This window comes from Natator depressus, chromosome 15 (assembly GCF_965152275.1).
Source record: "Natator depressus isolate rNatDep1 chromosome 15, rNatDep2.hap1, whole genome shotgun sequence".
NCBI classification, from domain to species: Eukaryota; Metazoa; Chordata; order Testudines; family Cheloniidae; genus Natator; species Natator depressus.
In genome coordinates, this window is record NC_134248.1 from 15166767 (window position 1) to 15179714 (window position 12948).

The 12948-nt window shown below is 44.9% G+C and overlaps 1 protein-coding gene across 1 annotated transcript in view; it reads left to right on the top strand.

Annotated features, from left to right (window-relative positions):
- Positions 1-458: 458 nt before the first annotated feature.
- Positions 459-12948, top strand: part of PPM1F (protein phosphatase, Mg2+/Mn2+ dependent 1F) — a 37406-nt gene continuing 24916 nt past the window's right edge. Inside the window, exon 1 of the mRNA XM_074972773.1 lies at positions 459-685. Within this exon, the coding sequence (XP_074828874.1) occupies positions 510-685 (176 nt within the window). The 5' untranslated portion in view covers positions 459-509. The remainder of the gene's footprint in view (positions 686-12948) is intronic.

The window sequence follows — 12948 nt, forward strand, 5'->3', positions numbered from 1 at the left end:
TGCTTAATTTGTAATGAGAGAGGTGCTGGGGCTCAAGCAATTTTTTACATTCATAGCTGGTGCAGCAAGCCCAGAGCCGGGTGTGTGTGGGGGGGGGGTGCTGTGAACAGCCCTGCCCAGAAGTGCCGGGGCTGATCCCTGGCAAGCCAGGCTGGCGCAGACTAAGCCCTGGCCTTGGCAGCGCTGCAGCGGGCCTGCTCCCTCTGTGTAAACGCCCCCCGCAGTGAAGCCAGAGCTCCCCTCCCACTTCGCGCCCATTCAGCTCGCGCTGCCCCTCCAACAGCTCCTGCCCTTCCCCCAGACACCAGTGACCCCCCCCGCCCCCGGCCGGGTGGCTTCTGGCCCCGCCCCCGGAGGCCCTGCCCCCTCCTCCGCCCGCCCCTTCCCTGTTGCCCTTAAAGCCGCCGTCACGGGCGGTTGGTGGCCTCGCTCCCCCCTCCCCCTCCGGCGGTGGCGCGTGGCGCGCCCCGCTCCAGGCAAGGCGCCCGCCGGGCCGTACCAACGCGGCTATGGCCTTGCCCGCGGAGGCGGCCCGGGGCGTCCTGGGCTCCCTCCTGCGGGACTTCCCGTCCCCGCTGGGCCCGGAGGATCCCCTGCCCTGGAGCGCGCAGGGCAGTGCCGCCCTCAGCAGGGCCGAGGCGCCGGGGGAGCTGGCCGAGTTGGCCAGGAGCTTCCTGGGCGGCAGGTGAGAGCGGGGGGCTGCCAGGGGCCTGTGCCTGTCAGCCGGGGCGGGGTGGGGCTGCCAGGGGCCTGTGCCTGTCAGCCGGGGCGGGCGGGGGGAGGGGAAGTGGGGCTGCAATGGGGCTGTGCCCGTCAGCTGTGGCAGGTGGGCGGGGGGGGGAGACAGTAGAGCTGGGGGGGGGGACTGTGCCTGTCAGCCGGTGCTGGGGGGGAAGACACTAGAGCTGGGGGGGGGCTGTGCCTGTCAGCTGGGGTTGGGGGGGGGAGACAGTAGAGCTGGGGGGACTGGTGGAGGGCTGTGCCTGTCAGCCAGGGCTGGGGGGTACAGTAGAGCTGGGGAGGCTGTGCCTGTTAGCTGGCGCTTGGAGGGCAGTAAAGCTGGGGGGAATGGGTGGTTGTGCCTGTCGGCTGGGAAGAACTGGAGGGGGCTGTGCCCATTAGCTGGGGCTGGGGCAGGGGGGACACAGTAGAGCTGGAGAGGGATGGGGAGGCTGTGCCTGCCAGCCAGGACGTGGTTGGGGGGACAAGGATGCCTGTGCCCATCAGCCGGGGATGAGAGGGGGCTGTGCCCACTGCACGGGAGGGGAAGGAAAGGAGGGTGTTGTGCCCACTGGAGTCAGGGGCTGTTAGTGGGGTTGGGGGTTTAAGTAATGTGGGTGTATGATTGGGTGGGTTGGCGCAGGAGAGCGAGGGGCTGTACCATGTCTCTTTTCTTATGCCCATGGGTTGGGGCACATGCTCTGTTTTCGGGAAGCACAGAGAAACTGGCTCTCTGCCCTATGCACTGCTGAAAGCTGAGCCATGTGTATTGCATGGACACTTCCAACTTTACATGGTAGGGTTGGGAGACCCTGTGTCCAGGGTGCCTGCGCAGGCTCGACAATGCCCCTTAAAGTCCTCTGGGGCATGAATCAGAAAGATAGTAACCCCATAGTAAGCAGTGAAACTGGTACAGGGTGACAAAGGTGTGCAGAGCTCCATTGGTGTAACTGCAGAGAGTGAAGCTCCATGCGTGGAAACGGAAGTAATGGCGAGTCTAGGATAGGAAAATGTTGCTATCACCTGTTGAGTTGCACTGGTGTTCACTTTAGGTTCACTTTAGGGAGCTTTAGGTGGACTGGCATGTGTGATTAGACTTGCTCTGAGCCAGGTTACATGACATAATACACCAGCATCCTATTTGCACTAGGATTCCTAGTGTTGCTAATGTCCGTGGAACTTAACAGATGTGCGGGATGGTAAGAAATCTTCAGAAAACATCTCTAACCTTGACAGGGTCCTTGCTATTGTTATTGTGCTATCTACTGCTTGAATTGGACTAAGTTTAAAGAGATGCTGTCTTGAAATCTAATTAGTATTAAAAAAACAAAACAAATGTAAACACCCCTGCCAACTTTTGTGATTTTTACAGTCTCATTTTCTTTTTAAAATGTTTTTCTTTTTCCTTTGTGACAGATGCACATAAATGGGGGAAACTAAAAGTCCCAATCCTCCAACTGGATTTAAGCGGGTGAGCCTGCGATTTCAGAGTGGGTCTCAGTGGGTGCTGTGTTCTACCCGTGTGTAGATCCACTTGCAGGATCAAGGCCTAAATGATTGACTCAGCATGGAACACAGCTCACTATGCACAAAGGGCTGTCAAATGCACAAAATAAACTGAAAAAACACAATTTTTCAGACTTACCCAAGCTGACTGCAGTTGAAGTATGATACTTCTAACTAGAATAGATACAAATATTTAGACAAAGTTGACATTGTCATTTTCAGCTTCCAAGATTGCAGTTCTTAACAGCTTGCCATTATAAACTTATGCTGCTTTGATGATCCTACATCACAATTTCAAGGGAAATATTTTTTTCACCTTGATTCTAATTGGTGGAGGCTCCTTCTCATAGACTCATAGATTTTTAAGGCTTGAAGGGCCTACCATGATCATACAGTCTGACCACCTGCACACTGCAGGAAACAGAACCTCACCCACTCACTCATGAAGGAGGCCCATTAACCTCTGGCTTTGTTGTTGCTTTATAATTTAATCAGTAAATGATGATTCTCTACCCAGCCAGAACAACCACATTATTTTATTGATGTAACCCTTTGACCTCTGATTCTCTTCCCTCCCATTGTCTGCCTGCCTGTTTGTTACATTCTGTCTCTGATAAGCACTTCAGAGTAGGGACCATATTTTATATGTTCTGCAAAGCACCTACCACAGTGTGTGCTTTATGGAAGGTAATAATTACAGGGGACTTGCAGAAGAATATTGTGGATTTATGTAGATCTTCACAGGTCTTCTAAATAAAAAGATGGCTTTATGCTGTCAAAGCAGCTAGGAATTAATGAAGTGAAGAATGAGAGAAAATTAAGATTGCTTCCATTTAGGTACACACACCTCCCTAACGTGTAAACTGTGTATCCAGTTTTCGGGTGGGTGTTTGGGGGTGGTGGGATGACATTGGGTAGGGTTTTCAAAAGCGTCCAGGTCATTTAGGAGTACCAGTCCTATTAACTTTCTTAGCAACTTTTGCTCCCAAGTCACCTAGGTGACTTTGAAATTCACACCTATTTGTTCAATGACATACCCAAGGCCCTAAAAGTAATCTGATTTGGGACTATCCTGGCCCCACTGTAGTGCTCTGACCTCTAGACCACATTTGTCTCTTTGACAAATGCAATGATTTTATTTTCAGCAGTTGAGTGCATAAAAAACATAGCCTTGAAAGGATGTAAGTTTTCTCTGCAAAAGTTAAACATTTTAACATAATCCTTTAACTGTTTTTTAAAAAATGCAACTACAATATATTCCTCTAATATCAGTGGCCTAAAAGCTGCAATTGTCAGGCTATTATGGCTGGTGTATTAGATTCATACTCTTGAGCTTTCCAACACCAAAAATGCAAATTAAGTCTCCGATTAAGGTCAGAAATGAAAAGTAGTGTAGTGATCTCAAGACAGTCCTCATTTATGAACTTGTAACTGAGCTGTCTTTGATCAGAGCACTGTTTAATGAAAGTGTTGTATTTTTAAGTTGGATCTGAAATACATGGTGTGTGGTGTGATTTCTAAACTGTTAGGAGATTAGAGTAGTTTTGGATGTGCACTTTATGGATCCCACCAATGCACGGTGGTGCATGTCTTGAACAAACACCCAGCCAACTAATCACCAAGTGAACCAAGATGATGTTCCTAAAAGGAATTCTATGCAGGAAAAAGGAGCTTTCTGTGTTTTGGTCACCTGAAAAAGAACTAACTTTTAGGAATTGGGGCTTCTGCTAGTTATAGCTGCAAATTCAGTACTGTTCTTGTGTGAATCAGTGAAAGTGGAGAGTCCATGCTGCTTTTGCAGTGCTTTCAACCTATCTGTCACTCATGCTGTTTACACAGAAAGGAGCTTTCCCTGTCAGTAGCAGAATTCTTCACATACCTGCCCTCCAGCCAGTTGTGATTACACAGCCTACGTCTGAGAGTTCCTTGAGTCCCACAACCTCATTCTAATATCCCCCCCCACCCCCAGGCTTATTTATTCCTGGTCTACTGCTAGAAAAAATACAGAATTATAACATTCAAAAAGCAGTCGGAGAACACTTCAGTCTCTTTGGTCACTCAGTTACAGACCTAAAAGTGGCAATTCTTCAACAAAAAAACTTCAAAAACAGACTCCAAAGAGAGACTGCTGAATTGGAATTAATTCGCAAACTGGATACAATTAACTTAGGCTTGAATAAAGACTGGGAGTGGATGGGTCATTACACAAAGTAAAACTATTTCCCCATTTTTATTTCCCCCCCCTCCCCCGCCCACCCAACCCTACTGTTCCTCTGACGTTCTTGTCAACTGCAGGAAATGGCCCACCTTGATTATCACTACAAAAGGTCTCTCCCCCCCCCCCCGCCTTGTTGGTAATAGCTCACCTTACCTGATCACTCTCGTTACAGTATGTATGGTAACACCCATTGTTTCATGTTCTCTGTGTATATAAATCTCCCCACTGTATTTTCCACTGAATGCATCCGATGAAGTGAGCTGTAGCTCATGAAAGCTTATGCTCAAATAAATTTGTTAGTCTCTAAGGTGCCACAAGTACTCCTTTTCTTTTTGCGGATACAGACTAACACGGCTGCTACTCCGAAACCAGAAAAATTCGGAGGGAGAGACAAGGCAGCTGTGTAACAAAGCAGAGTAGATAGAAATGGCATAGGGAGCCACAACACGCTTCTTCCTTGGGGAACACTCTGAAAAATCAGAAATAACTCTTTATTAAAGGACAGAGTCATTTCATTTTGTCCCCTGCCTTTCCGTAGAAGGCAAAAAAGTGAAGCTTGGAGTCTCATGCAGCATTGTTTAGGCACAATACAGATAAGTCTAAAATGCCAGATATTGGGGTCCCACTACAAAAAAAAGTTTTGCCATTCAGTTTGTGCTCTTGGAGTGGATGCAACTCTGGAACCAGAGGTGAAAAACATAACTCATTCCCAAAAGGGCTGCCATGTGGTGGAGGTGGTAGTCCAAATATTTGCATACAATGGCAGAGAAATGATTTTTGGGAAAGACAGAAGTTTGTGGACACAGGGCTCTATCAGAGGAAGATTCTGGCAGCGTGCAGCCTCATTTTTCGTAATCTAATCAAAGACCATAACTAAACTCTCTAGACTGATGGTTTCATACAGTCTCTCTCACTCCTCCTCCCCACCATATTGAGACTTTGCACAATAAATCATAATATAGTTTTAAAGGGTAAAGAATCACAATAAGATTTTCAAACTAAAAACCAGCAGAACAAATGGGGAAGACAAGGAAATGGCATGGGAGGAGATAGAAAGGGAAGGGCTCTAAAGGCCATAATTTAAAAAAGAGAAAAAGCTATTAGATGCATTAGGGTTTTTGTTTAAAAGTGGTGAAGGCTGTCTGTAGTCAAGGATGGGAGCAAGTTACGAACCTTAAGATCATCACAGCATAGATCCAGTCACTGGCTGCTGTAAGATGATTGTCAGTAGAGACGCTTATCAGGAATAGGCTCTAATAGAGCCAGACTGACCACTGTTAGACTTTAAGAAAACAGCAGGGTCAGTTTAAAGCTCTGTGGTCGTTCTTGTCTTCTAGTTTGAGCTAGAATTGTATGAGAAGGTTTTGTGTAGTGTCAAATTTTGGCACTACAATATCCAACTTCTGTGGTGAAGAAGGGTCTTCTAGGTGATCAGACTGCAGTTTGGAATGAAGCTCTGCATGTGATTATTTTAATAATCTCTGCTCTGTCAGTTACTTCATTTCCATCATAGCCAGCATTGGTGTGCAGGTCAACTCTCGATGAGTCTGAGGGCTTGTCTACGTGGTACTGGCAAAACACACCAGAAGGGTGTGATAGAATCATAGAATATCAGGGTTGGAAGGGACCTCAGGAGGTCATCTAGTCCAACCCCCTGCTCAAAGCAGGACCAATCCCCAGTCAAATCATCCCAGCCAGGGCTTTGTCAAGCCTGACCTTAAAAACTTCCAAGGAAGGAGAATCTACCACCTCCCTAGGTAACGCATTCCAGTGTTTCACCACCCTCCTAGTGAAAAAGTTTTTCCTAATATCCAACCTAAACCTCCCCCACTGCAACTTGAGACCATTACTCCTTGTCCTGTCCTCTTCTACCACTGAGAATAGTCTAGAACCATCCTCTCTGGAACCACCTCTCAGGTAGTTGAAAGCAGCTATCAAATCCCCCCTCATTCTTCTCTTCTGCAGACTAAACAATCCCAGTTCCCTCAGCCTCTCCTCATAAGTCATGTGTTCCAGACCCCTAATCATTTTTGTTGCCCTTTGCTGGACTCTCTCCAATTTATCCACATCCTTCTTGTAGTGTGGGGCCCAAACCTGGACACAGTACTCCAGATGAGGCCTCACCAATGTCGAATAGAGGGGAACGATCACGTCCCTCGATCTGCTCGCTATGCCCCTACTTATACATCCCAAAATGCCATTGGCCTTCTTGGCAACAAGGGCACACATCTGTAAAGTGTAATCTGTAAAGTGATCTGTAATCTGTACAGTGTGATCTGTGATCTGTAAAGTGCTCTAATGTTCTGCACTCTAACTGCCCTGTGTAGACTCTGCTAGTGCATTCTAAAATATCTAGATTGTATTAACATAGGAGTACATTAATACAAACTAGTTTCAGAGTAGCAGCCATGTTAGTCTGTATCTGCTAAAAAGAAAAGGAGTACTTGTGGCACCTTAGAGACTAACAAATTTATTTGAGCAAAGCTTTCATGAGCTACAGCTCACTTTGAGCTGTAGCTCACGAAAGCTTAAGCTCACATAAATTTGTTAGTCTCTAAGGTGCCACAAGTACTCCTTTTCTTAATACAAACTTGGTATCCTTTAGAGCGCACCAGCTGGATCTGCACACAGCAGTAGAGGACTTTACAGATCACACCTTTCTGGTGTGCTTTGGTGCACCACCTAGACAAGCCCAGAATTCATGGACTGGCAGCATCCTTGTTTCTTGAGATTGCGTCCAGTGTTGCTGTTTAGCAATCCAATGCAAGGAAAAACACTTGTTGCCTCTGGAGGGAGCCGTGTTCGGACATGCACCAGTAGGAGAAGGGTTTCTGTGGCACGGCTTTTGAGAGGAATGAGTGGAAAACTAAATGGGATTCTTCAGGTTCTGTAAGGGACTCAGGACCACCAGTTTTGCAATTTATGGTGAAGAAGCAGCTAGCTAGCTCAAGCCCAATCCAACTCTTGCTCTCAATACGCACTGTTGTCTTTATAGATGGCACTATGAATAATAACAGATTTCAGAGTAACAGCCGTGTTAGTCTGTATTCACAAAAAGAAAAGGAATATTTGTGGCACCTTAGAGACTAACCAATTTATTTGAGCTGTAGCTCACGAAAGCTTATGCTCAAATAAATTGGTTAGTCTCTAAGGTGCCACAAGTACTCCTTTTCTTTTTACTATGAATAATAGTTTTATATAGCTCTGTAGTTATACACATCAAATACTTTCCTTGTCTGAGAGATTGTGCAGTCTGAGGCATTGATCCTGTAAAGACTTGCATGTGGGTTTAACTTTATACACTGTGAGTAGTGTGATTTAAGTCAACAGGATTGTTTGCATTCTGCCAAGTTAAACACATTCCTAAGCATTTGCAGAATGAGGGCTTGTGAGAACTTAAATAATACTCTTATATTTTTTTGTAGAATTTTTATTTGAAAAATATTTCCAAGTAAAAGCCACCTGCCATGAAGACTTATAGAAAATGGGTCAATGCGTAAGGAATCCAGAAATGCTTTCCAGTAGCTTTAAAGGTTTTAATTAGTCTGAAACTTTTTTAATTTACACATACTAGAAAGTAAAGTGAAATGTGTCCCATCCTAGTATAGAAATGTTTCAGATTCCCTTTTCAAAGGAGCTGAAATTTATTAGAAGAAGGTGGCTCTTTGGTTACACACAATATAAAACACAAGCAGGCTTCCTGTTTGAAGAGATTCTACTACAATAATTGTTGTGAGACTCCTCCTAACTTCCTGTTTTGACTGTCTCCCCAACTGCCAATGCCTTTCTGACTGTTTTTTTGGTTTTGTTTGTTTGCCAGTACACATTCACCACCCTGTTGATGGTTTTCAATAAATGTCAAATATTTCTGTTCTCAATAAGTGTTTGTCCTCTCTCTTTTCCCTTCAGTTAATGTTACATTTCTTTTCCAGGCATTCTGGTTTCAGAAAAACACTTTTAAAAGGAAAATCTAAATTATTTAAATTTTGCTTCAAGATTAATTGTGACACCAGTTCCACTATTTCACAGTAACGCTCTGATCCAGCATTCCCGTTTTTCAAAGGGCGCGTTATGTGCTTTTTGTCTATTATTTCACCTTTTTCCCATTGCATCCCGATTTATCTTCCCTGACCGGGAGCCAAGTATTACTCAGAGATATGCATATTGTCTTCTGTGATTGTCTTCTTTTCCTTCTGAGAGGAAAAAATAGTGCTGCCATACATCTGGTACAGAGTACAGTTGCACTGGGGGAGAGAATAACTGGAAGTGCCTGGAATTATCTCAGAACTGGAAATAAGTCTTGGGGCAGGAAGGAAAATTATGCTTCTGACACTTGAAATCTTCAGTCCTTGTGCAATGTGAGCAAACTTTTCAAAAGCACCTAAGTTACACTGGGACTTAGGATAGGTGCTTTTGAAAATTTTACCCTATGTGTATAAATTGAAAGTCAATAAATAGGCTTCATTAGGCTTTTAAATACAAGATGGATCCTAGTCACTCTTGTGGTTTAGTCTTGATTAGCTTGTGATGTCTACAGATTCCTGGAATGTATTCCAGTGACATTATTTTTTAAACAAATTATATTTTAAATCCATAATAAAATCTGCTGCTCTAGGCCAGGCTGATGGAGCTGCCTATTAAAGTTGCCTGACATTTCCTGCTATAAGCAACTGACAACAGGGTCTTTCTTATAACTTTGCCAAATCTTAACCATTCGGGTTGAAGTTTTCCATGCTGGGTGTCTACCTCAGGATGGATGTTTTGGAAAACTTTAGCCAAAATGGTAAAGCAGTTTCCAAGAATGAGGCTAGGGAAAAATGTTTTCCCTATGTTAAGTCCAGAGACCTTTTTTTTGAAAAGCTGTAGCACCCCCCATTACTTGGTAGGAGGGACTTGCAATTGGGCAGGAGAGTGGTTTTTGTGTTTGGGCTTCTTGCTGTCCCCATGAAAATCTGCCCACATTTGGCCAAGTTATAAGCATGTGAAAAATTGCACGTGCTCTTTAGAGGTGACTTAGATTTTAGCAGTTAAATTCCCTAAAGAGCCAGTACACAGAACTCTAATGCACGGCAGAGCAGGACTTTTCCTGCAGTTGCAGCTCTGGGCTGCTGAGAGCCATATTGTGCCCCAGAACTGAGAGCAAAGATACTGTCTCTTTCTTGGGTTCTTAGGGCCAAACTGCACCCCCACCCCCCCAATGCTGGGCCCAGGTAATGTGGAGGAGGAAGCTACCTGATCTGAATGCAAAGAGGAGAAGAGTCACACCTATGCAGGGAGAGCAGATTGGGACAAGGAGCTTGAAGGGGAAGGGGGCTGTGAGCTGTGGGTGGGGGAGGGGAGGAATAACTGTGACTGTCTGGGAAAGGAAATGGACTTGGAATCAGGGAGAGAAATACGATCACAGTAGCTCTGGGAGCCAGTAGGAAAGGGAGGGCTGAGATGCACTGGCTGGGCAAAACGAGACTGGAGCTGAGAAGCATTTGGACAAGGGGAAGGAGGTGATAGATCTGATGAGGAGCCAAGGTGCAGAGAAGGAAGATTGTGATAAGGAGCTGGAAGGTTGAGAGGGGAACTTGGGATGCCTGGGCAAGGAGAGTGGGACAGGAATTCTGGACGAATGAGGCAAGGACTTGCTATGGTAAAAATAGTATGTTAAAAGAACATTATTCAGGTTGTAAGGCAAGCACTCAACAATTAGGAAATGTGAGAATTAAGGTTGTCAGTGTTTGCTTTTGTGTAATTATGTATATAAAGAGAAAATGATCTCTTGTCCCTATCCCTCCCCTGAATCCTCCTTAACGGCTCCTTCTCATACCTCCTTTTTTGGGTGATGCTGGTAACTTTTTTTTGACACAACCTCTGCTTTCAGTAGCACTGTGATCCAGTAGTTTCAGTATATGTGTGTGTGTGTGTGTGTGTGTGTGTGTGTGTATATATATATATATATATATACACACACACACACACACACACACACACACACACACACACACACACACACACACACACACACACTGCGACAAAGTTCCTGCTCTACCTTGGTGGGTCTTGCACTTATTGGCGGATTTGCTCACCTTGGAGCTTCATGGCAGCCCTCAGCTTGGCCATTTTTCTGAACCCACAGTCCAGGTCGACGACTCCTGTGTCTGACCAGGAGTTGGGAGGATTTGGGGGGAACCCGGGCCTGCCCTCTACTCCAGGTTCCAGCCCAGGGCCTGTGGAATGCAGTTGTCTAGAGTGCCTCCTGGAACAGCTGTGCAACAGCTACAACTCCCTGGGCTACTTCCCCATGGCCTCCTCCCAACACCTTCTTTATCCTCACTATAGGACCTTCCTCCTTGGTGTCTGATAATGCTTGTACACCTCAGTCCTCCAACAGTCCGTGTTCTCACTCTCAGCTCCTAGTGCCTCTTGCTCCCAGCTCCTCACACGCACACCACAAACTGAAGTGAGCTCCTTTTTAAAACCCAGGTGCCCTGATTAGCCTGCGTTAATTGATTCTAGCAGCTTCTTGATTGGCTGCAGGTGTTCTAATCAGCCTGTCTTAATTGTCTCCAGAAGGTTCCTGATTGTTCTGGAACCTTCCCTGTTACCTTACCCAGGGAAAAGGGACCTACTTAACCTGGGGCTAATATATCTGCCTTCTGTTACTCTCCTATAGCCATCTGTCCTGACCCTGTCACAACATATAGTACAGTAATGCAAAGTATTTAGCGACATTACAAATATCGTAATGGAATGTAGTGGGCGTACCAACATTGTTTTCACAGCAAGCCTTTAGAATAAGAGTGACTCATCCAGGAGTTACAGATTGTTGGTGATATCTCATGTGAAGCATGACTTTACAAACCATTCTTTCTGTATTTGGTGAGAACAGCTGTACTCTGTAGTAACATGATTGAAGGAAATCATGGGATTAACAGAAATGGCTGCCTCTTTTAGAAACCCCATTGTTCACACTAATCAATGGTATTGTTGGAATCAGAAGCATCTTTTTAGAGTCCTGCACACAAGATGAAAATGACATAAATGGTAATGTGATGTCATTTATTAACACAGCTTGCTAAAATAACCAGTGCATTTGCAGGTCTATACTACGGGGCTAAGTCGACCTAAGTTACATGAATAACGTAGCTGGAGTTGACGTACCTTAGGTCGACTTATTGCGGTGTCTACACCGTGCTGGGCTGAAGGGAGAAACTCTCCCATCAACTTACCTTGTGCTTCTCGTTCTGGTGGAGTACCGGTGACGATGGGAGAGTGTTTGCCAGTCAATCTAGCGGGTCTTCCCTAGACCCAAGCGTCGATGCCCCAGTAAGTGGAGACAAGCCCTAATAGTTGTTTGTGGCCAATGAAGCAGAATTTTGCCTTGGCTGCTTCCACTTCAGACTTGCAAAGTTAACTTTTTTTTATTGCAGATGATTCATCCATAATTCATATGTACTAAAATTCCTTTACCACCACAGCTGGGTTGGGATTAATACAGTTATAGTGAGTATATTCATATAAACCATTATTGTATTCCCTCTGTCATCTTTCAAACTGGTATCTTTGTCGTGATGGAAAAGTTCCACATCAGAACAGCTATGAGATTATCAGTTTTGCCAGAAGAAATGTTCAAAAGTCATTTAAGCCATGTTATGTTTTCCAGCTTTTCTCTGCAAACATGAGGACTAGAAACTTACTTCATTTTTTTAAATGGAAGTGGAGATCTCTGCTAATCGTATGCTTTCAGGGGATTTAAATATAACATCAAATATCATGAGACTCATGATCATGAGAGTTGGTAACACTGGATATTGCTTGGTTTGGAGCTCGTTTGGATTAAATCTGAACACGTGTTTGCATGATATCAGGAGATCAGCATCTAAATTGGAGACACTGTGCTGTTTTCTGTTGGGGACAAAAAAAAAATCTTAGGGTATTGGGATTGCCATCTTAGATCAGTGGCTTTATCATAGTCCAGCTTTCCCCCATTTCTCAGGAATAAGTTTAGCTGGTTTCTGCACCAGAGTTCTTTATGTACATTTGATGGCTGGCAGCAGATAGACTGAGCTGTGTAATATTTCCATTCTTGCCCCCACTCAGCTTTGGCCTGTGGAAGTTGAATAAGAATTTTGCCTCTGGTAATGCTGTGCTTGTGTTCATGTATTAAATAGAAATGCACAATAAATTATGAGTTGCATCCAGAGAAGAGCAGATTGCTAAAAAGGATCTCTGGTCTTGGCAGACACAATGTAATATAAATGCTGGTGCCATTGAGCCAAGTAAGTAGCTAAATTATATCAATTTTTCCATGTTTAGTTTGATTTCCTTTCTATTTTAAACACACAAAAATATAGACCATTTGTCCATCTCTTTAAATTTGGCATGTCTCAAGCTGTTGCTGTGCATGATGTGCTGACCACTTCTTCCCTAACTAGGAGCAGCTTTCCAGGCTAGCTGACGCCATGCTCAACAAGGCCTTTGGATATGGTCGTGGAAAACTGCAGAGTTCAGCTGCA